We start from the raw sequence: 14,081 nt of genomic DNA, 5'->3' as shown, positions 1-14,081 counted from the left end.
GCATTACACTGCTTTTGTACATTTGGTCCTTTTCTTTTTTGTTTTATCTCTTTGGAATACAAATCTAATAGTGGTATTACTGGGTCAAAGGATATGCATGGTTTTTATAGCCCTGGGACATAGTTCCAAAACTGCTCTGGTTGAATCAGTTCACAACTCCATGAGCCATTAGGATCTATTTCCCCACATCCCCTCCGACAATTTGTCATTTTCCTTTTCTGTCATAGAAGCCAATCTGATAGGTGTGGGGCAGTATCTCCCAGTTGTTTTAATTTACAATTCTCTAATCAATAGCAACTTAGAACATTTTTTTATTTGACTAAATTCTCTATATATTGAGAATTCTCTTTATCAGAGAAACTTGCTATAGATTTTTTTCCTTTTGTGACACAAATGCTATGTATTTCTTTCCATTCTGTTTTCTCCTCACCTCACTTATCCTATTCTTTTTTTCTCCTTTCATCCTTTCTGTCCTCAAACGTGTTTTGCTTTTGACTACCACCTCAATCAATCTAACCTCCCCTCTATAAACCTTCCCCTCTTTTTCTTATCCTTTTCACTTCCTACTTTCCTGTAGAGTAAGACAGATTTCCATATCCAATTAAGTGTATATATTATTCTCTCTGAACAAATTCCAATGAAAGATTCAAGAGCTCTGTGGTCTCTTCCCTGCTCTCCCCCCCCCCACCCCTTGCCCCCTACCACCCTGAAAATCCCCTATCTTTCATTGTAAAAGTTTTCATACCTCTTTCCTGTTGGATAATTTGGTCCATTCCACTTCCTTTTCCCTTCTCCTGGTACATTTCTTTCTTACCCCTTAATTTTATCTTTTTAGATATCATATTCAACTCATACTCATGTCCTCTGCCTAGCTATACTTCTAATTGTCCTAATAATGAAAATGTTCTTGGGAGTTACAAGGATCATCTTTCTATGTAAGAATATAAACAGTTTAATCTTATCCACTCCCTTATGATTTGTCTTTCTTATTTACATTGTTATGCTTTTTTTTTTTTTTTTTTAGCATTTTGTTTGAATATCTATTCAACTCTATTTTTTTCATCAAGAATGCTTGGAAAATTCTATTTCATTGAATGTCCATTTTTCCCTCTGAAGGATTTTTGCTGGAAAGGTAATGCTAACCATTTTGTATTTTAGAATATCATATTCCAAGTCCTCTAATCATTTAATGTAGAAGTTGCCAAATTTTGTGTTATCCTGACTATGGCTCCATGACATTTGAATTGGCTACTTACAATATTTTCTCCTTGATTGGGGAGCTCTAGAATTTAGCTATAATATTTCCCAAATATTTCATTTGGAGATCTCTTTCAGTATGTGATCGGTGGATGCTTATAATTTCTGTTTTACTCGCTGGCTCTAGAATATTGGAATAGTTTTTCTTGGTAACTTCTTGAAAGATGATGTCTAGCCTCTTTTTTTTTTTTTTTTTGATCATGGCTTTCAGGTAGCCAAATAATTCTTAAATTTTCTCTCCTACTTGTATTTTTCAGGTCAGTTGTTTTTCCAATGAGGTATTTCACATTTTCTCTTGTTTTTCATTCTTTTTATTTTATTATTTCTCAATATCTTCTGTAGTCATTAGTTTCTATTTGCCCAATTCTAATTTTTATGGAATTACTTTCTTTAGTGAGATTTTGTACCTCTTCCATTTGGTCAATTCTGCTTTTTAAGGGAGTTCTCTTCAATGAATTTTGGTATATCTTTTTCTATTTGACTAAATTCTATTTTTTAAGGACTTCTTTTCTTAATGGCAGATTTTTTGTGCCTCTTTTACCATTTGGCCTATTCTGGTTTTTAAGGTATTATTTTCTTCAGTGTTTTTTCTGCCTTTTTTTTTTTTTAACCAAGCTGTTGACACCTCCCCCCATTATTTCCTTGCATCATTGTCAATTCCCTCCTTCCCCAATTTCTTCTCTACCTTGTTTGTATTTGATTTTTAAAAATCTGTTTTTGAGCTCTTAGAGAATTTTTTTCTTTTTTGCCTGAGACCAATTCACTTTTTTTTTTTTTTTTTTTTTTAAGCTTTGGATATAGCAGTTTTGACTTTATCTTCTTCTGAGTTTGTAACTCTATGGTGGTTCTTTTTTGCTGTTGTTTGCTCATTTCTCCAACCTTTTTATTGATTTTAACTTTATGTTAAAGTTGGACTCTGATCCTAAAGTAAAGGGATTACTCTTCTAAGCTTCAAGTTTTTTTCTACTTCTGTTTTCAGAATTTGTTCGGGGGGGTGGGGCGAGTGGGGGGGGGAGTCTGTAAGTTTTTAGGTTCTCCAAGGTGATGTGATCTAAGGAGACATATAACTGCTCTATAGGAGTGTGCTCTTGTCTGTGAGTGACCACAAGCACTCATTTCTGCCCTGGAACTATGACCAGGTTCTTCTACTCCTGCAAGTTCTGATGTGCTAGTCTCCTCTATACTCTGGGACTCTTCTACCCAAGACTGTGACCTGGACTCATGTATAAGCAATGCAACAGAGTTCAGAACCCAGTGCCAGCAAAGGGCCCTTGTGATCTTCTGATCAGTTGTTGGATCCCTTAGCTTCTGTGGGCTGAGAGCTCTGGAAACTTCTGTGGCTGATTCAGTTACTTCCAAAGCCTACTGCAATAGACCTTTCCTCTTGATCTTTTAAGTTGTCTTGAGCTGGAAAATTGTTTAACCCCCATCCTTTTGTGGGTTCTGCAGCTTCAGAATTCTATTTGAGTCATTAAAGTTGTTTGGAGGGGAATCTGGGAGAACTCAAGGGAATCCTGACTTTTCTCTGCTATCTTGGCTTTGCGCCCCTCCCTGCTAACTTTTTTTGTAGTTGTTTTTTTTGAGGCAATCAGAGTCAAGTTATTTGCCTAACTTCATATAACTAGGAAGTATCTGAGGGCAAATTTGAACTCAGGTCCTACGGACTCCAGAGCTGGTGCTCTATCCATTGTACCATCTGGCTTCCTTCCTGGTGACTTTTTCAAAGAAGGTTGAAGGGTTTCTATGGGAGACCTGATGAATTTTTCTCTGGGAAAAAAAGCAAGAAAAAAAAGTGAAAAAAATTATGGTTCAATCTCTACTCACCCTTGCAGTTTGTTCTCTGAAGATAGCATTTTTCATAATAAATCCTTTAAGAATTATCTCAGATCATTGTATTCTGAGAATAGCTAAGTCATTCACAGTTAATCATTGTACAAATTTTCTATTGGTTTTCTCTTTCTCTCTCTCAATATCTTTGGGATACAACTGTGGTAGTGATATTGCTAGATCAAAAACAATGCCCAGTTTTATAGCCCTTTGAATGTTTGGATTAATTCACAACTCTACCAATTAGTTTCTCAATTTTCCCACATCCCCTACAACATTTATTGTTTTCCTTTCTCTCATATTAGTCAATCTGGAAAGTATGAAGCCATATCTCAGAGTTGTTTTAATGTGCATTTTACTGATCAATAGTGATTTAGAACATTATTTCATAAGACTATACATAGCTTTGATTTCTTCTGAACACCATCTGAACATATCCTTTGACCACTTATTAATTGGGGAATGACTCAAAATTTTATAAATTTGACTCAATTTCCTATATATTTGAGAAATGAGGTCATCATACATAGCCTTGTAATTTGTCTTCTTGCTTCAAGTCTCATCCTTCTTCAGATTATCTTCCACTTTGATTTTCCTAAAGTGAAGTGTAATCAAGTCATTCCCCTACTCAAAGTCCTCTGTTTAGCATTTAAAGCTTTTTACATCTTGCCCCCTGCCTACTTTTCTAACCTTTATACATTACTCCTTTCCATATTCCTTAAAGAAGATTATATTGGCTTATTTATTTTTCCTTGAATAAGATATTTCCATTTCTGTGTCTTTTCATAGGTTCATCCCCTTGTCTGGCTTGCTCTTGCCCCTTACTTCTTCATCTTAGCTTCTCTGACTTCCTTTCAGACTCAATTCAAATTCGACCTTCGCCAAAATGGTTTTCCCCATCCACTCAATTGCTAGTGACTTCCTCTGTAAAGTTGCCTAACATTTGCTCTGTATTTATGTTTTTATCTGTTTATTTTTTGAAACATCACAATTTCTAAAAATTATATTTCGCTATTACAAAGGATAAAATCCACTTTTAAAGTTACATAGTACAAACTGGAAACACCTCGTTATTTTGAAGATGCATAAAGAAAAATGCATAAGCACAATAAATATACTTTAAAATTATTTTAAATTGTTTTGTGACATTTATTATATTGAAATGATTTATAAATAACCTTATAGAAGATTTGAATAGTTTTTTAATTTCAACATTAAACATAAGTAAATGAGGAATTTTGTTTTGATATCTTTTGAAATTTCCTTAATATCTGTGCCTCCTTTTTCTTTTTGGAGAAAACAGCACATTATAAGGCTTCCATCCTTCAGAAGGTGGACAAGGATCTCTATCTTCCTTAATGTACTTTTTGTCCACACAAATTTGAGTTGAAAGAAACTTAACTTTTCATAATTTTTCAGGTATATTTGGAGGAATATAGTAGAACCAGTCTTGAACAGGACGCTAGATTATTTTTATCCTTTTTTCTGTGATATCTGTAAAATCAATGTTGGAGGACCCTGGGCAGGGAGCTTTCCCTCAGCCACCTTCTTTCAACCTTGTCCACTCCTCCGCATGGCCTCTAGCGTGGCCACAGCTTCGGTTCCTGCCATGGGTCCCCTTCTCCCTCCCTGCCCAGCGGCTCCCCAGACTGTCCGCCATGGCCTTACTCACTGCGGCTGCCCGGCTCCTCGGGGCCAAGAATGCATCCTGTCTTGTTCTTGCTGCCTGATATTTCAGTGCTTCTACAATCTCAAGGACATACTCAGCAACATGATACCTAAGGAACAAACTCGAATCAAGAACTTCAGGCAGCAGCATGGCAAAACTGTAGTGGGGCAGATCACTGTGGACATGTATGGTGGCATGAGGGGTCTGAAAGGATTAATATATGAAACATCAGTTCTGGATCCTGATGAGGGTATTCGTTTCCGTGGCTACAGTATCCCAGAGTGCCAGAAGTTGCTCCCTAAGGTCAAGGGAGGGGAAGAACCCCTTCCCGAGGGTTTATTCTGGCTGCTTGTGACTGGACAAATTCCAAATGAGGAACAGGTGAGCTGGCTCTCCAAAGAATGGGCAAAACGAGCTGCTCTTCCCTCCCATGTGGTCACCATGTTGGACAACTTCCCTACTAATCTGCATCCGATGTCTCAGCTCAGTGCAGCTATCACAGCCCTCAACAGTGAGAGTAACTTTGCTCGCACTTATGCTGAAGGCATCAACCGGGCCAAGTACTGGGAGCTGATTTATGACGACTGTATGGATCTCCTTGCCAAGCTATCTTGTATTGCAGCAAAGATCTACCAGAATTTATATCGAGAAGGCAGCAGCATTGGAGCTATAGACACCGAACTTGACTGGTCTCATAACTTCACCAACATGTTGGGCTATAATGATGCCCAGTGCACTGAGCTAATGCATTTATACCTCACAGTCCACAGTGATCACGAGGGTGGCAATGTAAGTGCACACACTAGCCATCTGGTGGGCAGTGCTCTTTCAGATCCCTATCTGTCCTTTGCAGCTGCCATGAATGGATTGGCTGGACCCCTTCATGAACTAGCCAACCAGGAAGTACTCGTCTGGCTGACACAGATGCAGAAAGAAGTTGGCAAAGATGTGTCTGATGAGAAATTGCATGACTACATCTGGAACACACTCAATTCAGGCAGGGTGGTCCCTGGTTATGGCCATGCTGTTTTAAGAAAAACTGATACACGATATACCTGTCAGCAGGAATTTGCCCTGAAACATCTGCTTAATGATCCCATGTTTAAACTGGTGGCTCAACACTACAAGATTGTACCCGATATCCTTTTGGAGCAGAACAAAGCCAAGAACCCTTGGCCCAATGTAGATGTGCACAGTGGGGTGCTTCTGCAGTACTACGGAATGACAGAGATGAATGACTATACAGTTCTCTTTGGGGTGTCACGGGCACAGGGGGTGTTGGCACAGCTCATTTGGAGCAGAGCTCTGGGCTTCCCCCTAGAGAGGCCCAAGTCTATGAGCACAGAAGGCTTGATGCAGTTTGTAAGCTCCAAGTCAGGGTAAAGATGGGGACTGGGCTGGGCAGGGAGTGGGGAGAGAATGCCTACCAGAGTGAGGAGACTTGAGAGACAGTACATACTTTTTTGTTTTTGTTTCAGGGAGCCTTTAAAGATTTAGGATTAAATTATATTTGAGGCACTGACACTAAGTTTGAGGTTATTTAAAGTGTAAATTAAGATTCAAAAAACAAACAAACAGATGAGACTATTTCCCCTAACTAGTCCCTCTTCCCTGCCCAGCGTAGGAGTTGTCCATTGACTTGTAGTTTGAACAAGACTAATACAGATCTGGGCCACAATAGGTCTCCTGCCTCATCTACATCAGAAGTCTAGTGTATGCCCTGCTCCAAAAGGGTCAATGCTGGTTACAGGGAATCTGCATTCACTTCTTTGTTTTGGAGATTTAGGGTTTTGTTTTACTTTGCCTAACCCCATCTATCCACCAGTAGGCCAAAAACCAGAACTCTGACCCCTAAATCATTTCCCATAGGAATCATGTTGGAGTATCAGCACCAACCCCAAACACATTATGGCCTACCATGCCCTCACCCATTCCCCACTCACACACTGAACTATTAGTTGGCAGGACATTTTGTCATCCTCTGCTACCAGAGGCAAAAGCATTTATTAAGATGGCCCTGGGGTTTGAACTTTTTTTTGGTTATTTTATTTTTACTTCAAGAGGTCTTGGGATACCTTATCTTTCACTATTTTAAAGGAACCTTCATGCAGACTTTATATACTTGCTACTCCTTGGGCTGAAAAAGCTTTGGACTTAACCATTTTGGGGACTTCTCTTAACTTTCATTTTGTACATACCACTGGTTTTAGTCTCTCCACAGTCATAGTCTCTCTGTCTCTGACACCCCCCTACTTTAGTGTGAACTGTGTTCACATCCAGATAGACAGAATCAGGCTATAAATCTCTAATCACTTCCCCACCCTCTCACCCCCCATAATATTTTAAAGAGCAGGGGCCTGCAAATGGCCTAGAGCATGCTTGTCTTTATGATATGCCCACAGGGATAATTTTTTTTAACCAGGAAGTGATAATGACTTGAATGGATTTGATCCTGTTAGTATTAGACCCCAAGGCTTAGGGCATTAATATAAATAACCACACACACAGCTCACCCCCCCCCCCCAACCAATCTTGTCCCCTCCAAATTCCCCCCTCTCCCAATGTGGTTCATTGTTTAAAGCCCCATTTGCCTTCATCCAACCTCTCCAGTCTTGCTTGTGTTTGTGTGGATCCCCTGTCCCTAGAACCAAGCTGTTGAGATGGACACACACTGTCTATGAACTCCTGGGTAACTGTCAAAAGTCCTGTTACAGACAGGTTGTTCTGTATAAACGCAAAATAAATGTTTTTATTAACAAAAAAATAAAATCAATGTCACATTCTTTACATTGTCTGATAAGTTTTCTCCTCTCTTCCTTTTTTTTCCCTGTACCTCCTCAATGTGAAGGAACTTGTGTAATATGGTCTTTCATCATCTTTGAAATAAGGCTCCACAAAAGCTTTTTGTTTGATTTTATCAGGTAAATCTATACACAGTTTCATTTTTCTGTAGCAACTGACTTCTTTTGCATGCAGATTTCCTTGTTTACACACTGGAGAGCTATCTGCCAAATTAAATTCATATTATTCATATCTTGTCTGATCAAACAATTTTGATAAGTTATCCATTTTTTTCTTGCTTTGTATTTTTCCCTATCTGCTTCTGCTTTTTGATTTTAAAAGCAACACACAGTCCCTGTCCATAGTCTCGCCCCCATCTTGACTAACCAGCATCTTTTATATGTTACAGTAATATCCATTTTTATATTGAGGAAGATCTGCTGCTGGATCCATATTCTACTGGATATTTCCCCAATTGATAATAAAGATAGTTTTCAGCATATTTTAATAAGGTTTTGATTTTCAAATTTTCCCTTTTTTTCTCCTTTCCCCTTTCCCTAACACACAATTTAATATAGGTTATATATGTACAATCATGTTAAAATTTTCCATATTTGTCATGTTGTGAAAGAAGAATAAGAATAAAAGGAGAAAACCATGAGAAAGAATAAACAATGTGAAAATAGTATGCTTCAATCTACATTCACACATACAGTTCTTTCTCTGGATGTGGATAGTATTTCCCATTATGAGTCTTTTGAAATTGTCGTGGATCATTGTATTGCCGAAAAGAGCAAAGTCTATCAAAGTTGATCACACAATCTTGCTGTTACTGTGTACAATGTTCTCCTGGTTCTGGTTACTTCACTTAGCATCAGTTCATATAAATCTTTCTAGGTTTTTCTGAAATCTACCTGTTTATCATTTCTTATTGCACAATAGTATTCCTTTACATTCACATGCCACATCTTGTTCAGCCATTCTCCAATTGATGGGCATTTCTTCAATTTCTTTTCCACCACAAAAAGAACTGTTATAAGTATTTTTGTACATGGGGTTCTTTCCCACTATTTATGATGTCTTTGGGATACAGTCCTACTCCCACTGGATGTTTTATAAAAATGATTTATCTTGATTATTTTGGGGATCTTTGACTTTATAAAAGTTTAACTGAAGAACTGAGATAAGTTTACAATCTCCATGTTTATCTATTTAATTAGCTGAGCCTGGAGTCAGGAAATCTTGAATTAAATTCTAGTCTCAAACACTAGCTGTGTGATCCTGGGAAGTCACTTACCTCTTGTTTGCCTCCGTTTCCTAAACAGTAAAATGGGGATAATAATGATACCTGCCTCTCAAGGTGGTTATAAAGATCAAGTGAGAAAATAATTGTATAGTGCTTGGTACAATATTTTAGGGGCTATATAAATATTTGTTGTTCAATTATTTTTTAGTAATGTCTACCTCTGTGATCCCATTTGGGTTTTTCTTGGCAAAGATACTGGAATGGTTTTGCCATTTCTTTTTCCAGCTTATTTTACAGATAAGGAAATTTAGGGAAACTGGGTTAAGTGACAAGGCTGGTGAAGAAGTCCTGAATGGTTGGTGTGAGAGAAATTGAAGAACTGAGCCCTGAGGCAGATAGGGGGAAAGGCACTGATAGAGGTCAGTTTAGCTTCATGGTCCCACTTTCTGAGGAAGTTATTAAGGCAGAAATCAAAGTTATGTCAAACCCCTGAGGTCCACCCTGTGTAGAAGTCTTGGGCAGCCTCACTTAGCCATGTCCTGTCAGAAATTCCAGGCATGTCCCTGGGGGTTAAATTTTCCCTATAAAATCTATTTATGGCCATGTCATATTCACTGTTCTCCTTTAGATCAGTCCGCCATGGCTCTCTGCCTTATGATGTCTTTTCTCTTTCCCCATTCCATGTGGTATCTCTCCTAAGTCCATTATGCTTTCCATCCCCACTTCTCCTCCTTATAGCTAACCAACTTTTTGGGGGTACTGAGTCCCTTTCAGGACTTAGCCTGCCAACTAAAGACATATCACAACCTCATGGGGTGCTTCCTTTCTACTGGGTAATTTGAGTTCCACTGAGGAACTTGTCTTTCATATGTTCCCCCACTTTATTTTATATTTTCCATTCCTGGTGTCTACTGTATCCCTTCATTACAGAGGTCTGTAATCTCTTCCCTTAAATAAATCTGCCTTTTGCCAAAGAGAATGGCCATTGTGAATTTTTCATATAACCGAACCCCAATTTTCGTTGTCTGCCATCATTTGGTATCTACATCAGCCACATCAGTAAGTGTCTAAGGTCAGATTTGAGCTCAGGAAATTAAGTCTTCCTGACTCCAGACCTTGTACTCTATCATTTGAGCCACCCACCTGTCCATCAGCTATTATTATCCCACTAAGAGGCAGTGTATTATAGTGGCTAGAAATCTGGAACCAGGAAAATCTGGGTTCAAGGTCTCCCTCTGACACAAATTATCCATGTAGCTCTTGGCAAGTCCCCCCTCCCCCTTTTTAAAAAATTTAATAACTTTTTATTGACAGAGCCCATGCCAAGGTAATTTTTTACAGCATTATCCCTTGCACTCACTTCTGTTCCAATTTTTCCCCTTCCTCCCTCCACCCCCTCCCCCAGATGGCAAGCAGTCCTTTACATGTTAAATATGTCGCAGTATATCCTAGATACAATATATGTGTCCAGAACCGAACAGTTCTCTTGTTGCACAGGGAGAATTGGATTCAGAAGGTATAAATAACCCAGGAAGAAAAACAAAAATGCAGCAGTTTATATTCATTTTCCAGTGTTCTTTCTTTGGATGTAGCTGCTTCTGTCCATCCTTGATCAATTGAAACTGAATTAGCTCTCTTTATCAAAGAGATCCACTTCCATTAGAATACATCCTCATACAGTATCGTTGTTGATGTATATAATGATCTTGGCAAGTCCCTTAGAGCACACAGTGCTCTAAGATGCTCTCTTAAGATAACAAATTTCAGAGAAAGTAGTAACTTGTTTCAAAGAGGATCCTGGAGATTCCCTATCCAATTTAATCACAGGTTAAATGGATATTTTTATCCCTCCCTATCCTCAACTTTGAATGTAAACTCAGGTATTCTTTATTGCCTTTTTTATATAATCCCAATATGCCTGGAATATAGCACATAATAAATACCAATTAATTCACATTTGTTGAAAGATTCTCTGTTTTCAGAGCTGGTAGTGCCTGTCGTCCCTCCCATTTCAGGACTTTTGGCAAGAAACAGTTCTCATTCCACAGCTAGGGGTGTGGGATGTGGAATTCCTCTCTATCCTCTACACCCCTAATGTGTAGAGTTTGGCTGCCCAGTGAACTAGATCTGTTCACTGATTGACTTTATTTCAACATCTTGTTGATAATAATTTCTGGTCTTAACCTGCTTACTCATGTTGCCACATAACATCTAGATAGTGTAAATAAAAGCATTTAAAAGCTGGATGTGGTTTCTTCCCTCCCCCCACCTCCACTATATTTTAAAAAAATTATTTCTTTTGGTTTTGTTCCAAAGTTATTCCCTGATTTTTCTACCTAAGCCCTACCTTTGGATAAGGAAAACAATGAAGCAATACTAACAACCATTTATCTCATGGCATATACCACATTCCATACCCATAGTTCCTCATTTTTCTACTGTGAAGAGAGAAATGTATTTCATCATTATTTTATTTTATTTTTTTGGCTGAGATTAGTCATTATGATTAATCAGAGTGCAGCAGCCTTTTAATGTTGTTTCCATTTTCATTCTTCAAGTTGTTGTTTATATTTCATAATTAGATAGTACAGGAAGACTTGAATTCAAATTCTGTCTCAGACAATTACTAGAAGTATGGGTACATTTCCTGACTCAGTTTCTCTATGAGTAATATGTAGGTAACAACTTCATCTACTTCCCATATTTATTGTGAGGTTCAAATGAGATTAACAGATGCACAAAATTGTGTAAACAAATTTCAAAGTGCCATTTAAATGTTAACTATTTATCTAGGCTATTTAGGGAAAAAAAATAACTATGCTTAGAACACCTTTAAATTTAACCTGCATTATTTATACTTTCTTCTGACTGGGCACCCAATAAAAGAATACATCACACTCTGATTTGTAGTATTTGGTAAGCAAATGCTTACACTAAAAGTTTAACAATTAACTCCCTTGTTTTCTAGCTTTTGCTTTCTCTTCTCTGTGCCATTATAAAATCACAAAATTTAAAACTGTGAGAGGGAAGCTTAGTGGCCATACAGTTCAACAATACCTCCAAAATAGGTCCTACTTTTAAAAATATAGATATCCCCTAATACCATCTAACCTTTGTTTTTAGACTTCTAGCAAAGGAAGTCTTTCAAATTTGTATTTGTGCAAGTGACTTGCTCTGGAAATAACTTAATCCCCTTTTGAATGTCTTTAATTATAAGGAAGTTTTTTTTTTTTTTTTTCCTTCTGGCATGGTCTAAAATTGCTTACTTACATGTTTTACTCTTTTTTTTCCTAGGGACCCCCTAGGGTCCAAATGGAATAAGTTTAAAACTTCTTCTACATGACAAACTTTCAAGTACTTGAACTGTCATGTGCCCTCTGAGGTATCACTTCTCAGTGTTAAACATCCCCTGTTCCTTACACAACCTGGGCTTAATACAAAGTTTTTCCCAGACTGCTTGCTTTCTTTTAAGTTCTCTTGTTTGTCACTCTTTTTAACAATAACGTCCAGAACCAAATGGCATTCTCTATGTGGTCTGAGTAGGGCAATGGATAGAGGAAGCGTCTATTTATTCTCAGGGATTTGGCTTCTGGATCCTATATTTTTCTGAATTGCCTCCTATTTGTCATTTCTCATAATTGTATAATGATTACATTGTAATCATATATCCTAATTCAGTTGTTTTAATAGATAGGTACTCATTGTGTTTTTACTTTGACCACAACATATATTTTGACTTAAAAAAAAATCTTTCTTTGTATCCTTATTGCTTAGCATTGTGCCTGACATATAGTATTTAATTAAGTTTACTTAATGTTTAATAAATGCTTATTATCTTGACTTCTTTTTTCCTTTCACCTCCTTCCCAACTCCTTAATTCCATTGCCTTCCTTCTATTAATCATTTCCTATTTATTGTATGTAGTTTGTTTTGTATGTACTTGTTTGTATATTGTTTCCCTGGACAGATTATAAAATCTTTGAGAATAGATACTGTCTTTTGCTTCTTTTTGTATTCCCAGTGTTTAGCACAGTTTGGGCACATAGTAGGCACTTAACATTGTTTGCTATATTCTATAATGGGATCTCTGGGTCAAAGATTAGGAAAATTAATGTTTCCAACACAATTCCAAATTGTTTTTCAGAATGTTTAGAGAAATTCACTGCTCTATCAACAGTAAATTAGTGTGTCTATATTCCTTTAGCATTTTCAGTTTAAAACTATTTCTGTGTTCTATCTTTGCCACTTTAATGTATGTGAAGTGAAATGTCAGAGTAGTTTTAATTTGCATTTCTCTTAGTAGTGATTTGGAGAAAGTTCTTAATAGTTGATGGAAGATTGTTTTTCTTTTGAAAATAGCTTGTTCATATCCTTTTAAGTATGGTCATTCTTAAGTGTTAATCTTTTAAATCTCTTTACTACATTTGATGCTGTTCTTTCAGTTCTTGAAAGTCTATCCTTCCTTTATCCAGGATTTGTATACAGTTCCTGCAGTCTTCTAGATTCAGCTTTTGATTTTCTTTTCAATATGTTGCATTGCAGGTGACATTTGGTAAGAACTTAAGGAATTACCAATGAAATTGTTGAAATTATAGCAATAGGGATTTCAGTAAAATCTTGATTGAATAAGATTTCATATCTTTTTGGAGAAAATAATGATGATGATATAGTTGGGTAGATTAAAAAATGGTTGAAAAATAGACTTCACTGTGACCATCACTTGAGTCCAGGATTTCTAAGCTGCAGTTTTAAGTGGATTGAGTATACATAGTAATCCTAGCATTAATCTGTTGAGTCCTCAAGATCAAGGGGTTGGGGGGAAGAAAAGCTAAAGCCCATTCAAAATGGGGTAAACTCAGCTCAGAAAAATAGAGTGGTTGAAATTCATGTCCTGGTCAATGTTGAGATCAGGCTTATTGGTAGCCATTTCATTTCCAACCTGGGAAAAATAGGGAGATCTAGTTTAGGAAAGGAAAAAAGGCAGGCAGACGGATAGGAAAGAAAGAAGGAAGGAAAGAGGGAAGGAAATTAACAATTCTTGTGTGACTGTCTTGTTTCTAGTCTCTGTCAGAAACTCCTGTTCTCTTTCACTTTCTGCATCTGTACTTTGTTGTCTGTGTCTACATGTCTCTGTCTTTCTCTTCTCTCTTTCCTTTTATTTTCCTCCCTCCCTCCTTCCTTCCCTTCTTTCCTCTTCCCTCTTTCCCTCCTTTCCTTTTTTCCCTCCCTCCCTCCCTCATTCTCTCCCTTCCTTCCTTCCTTCCATTTTTTTCCTTCCCACTTTTTCCTTTTTCTCATCTC

At 37.4% G+C, this 14,081-nt stretch overlaps 1 protein-coding gene across 1 annotated transcript; it reads left to right on the top strand.

Annotated features, from left to right (window-relative positions):
* The first annotated feature begins 4,645 nt into the window (after positions 1–4,645).
* Positions 4,646–6,245, top strand: LOC127539642 (citrate synthase, mitochondrial-like). Its single transcript, XM_051963877.1, is given in 2 exon segments — positions 4,646–4,827; positions 4,830–6,245. Coding segments are annotated over 2 exon segments (1,392 nt in total). The 5' UTR covers positions 4,646–4,742; the 3' UTR covers positions 6,137–6,245.
* The last annotated feature ends 7,836 nt before the right edge of the window (positions 6,246–14,081 follow it).

This window comes from Antechinus flavipes, chromosome 6 (assembly GCF_016432865.1).
Source record: "Antechinus flavipes isolate AdamAnt ecotype Samford, QLD, Australia chromosome 6, AdamAnt_v2, whole genome shotgun sequence".
NCBI classification, from domain to species: Eukaryota; Metazoa; Chordata; class Mammalia; order Dasyuromorphia; family Dasyuridae; genus Antechinus; species Antechinus flavipes.
The sequence above is the reverse complement of the archived record's forward strand: the minus strand, read 5'-3'. Positions and strand labels throughout refer to the sequence as shown.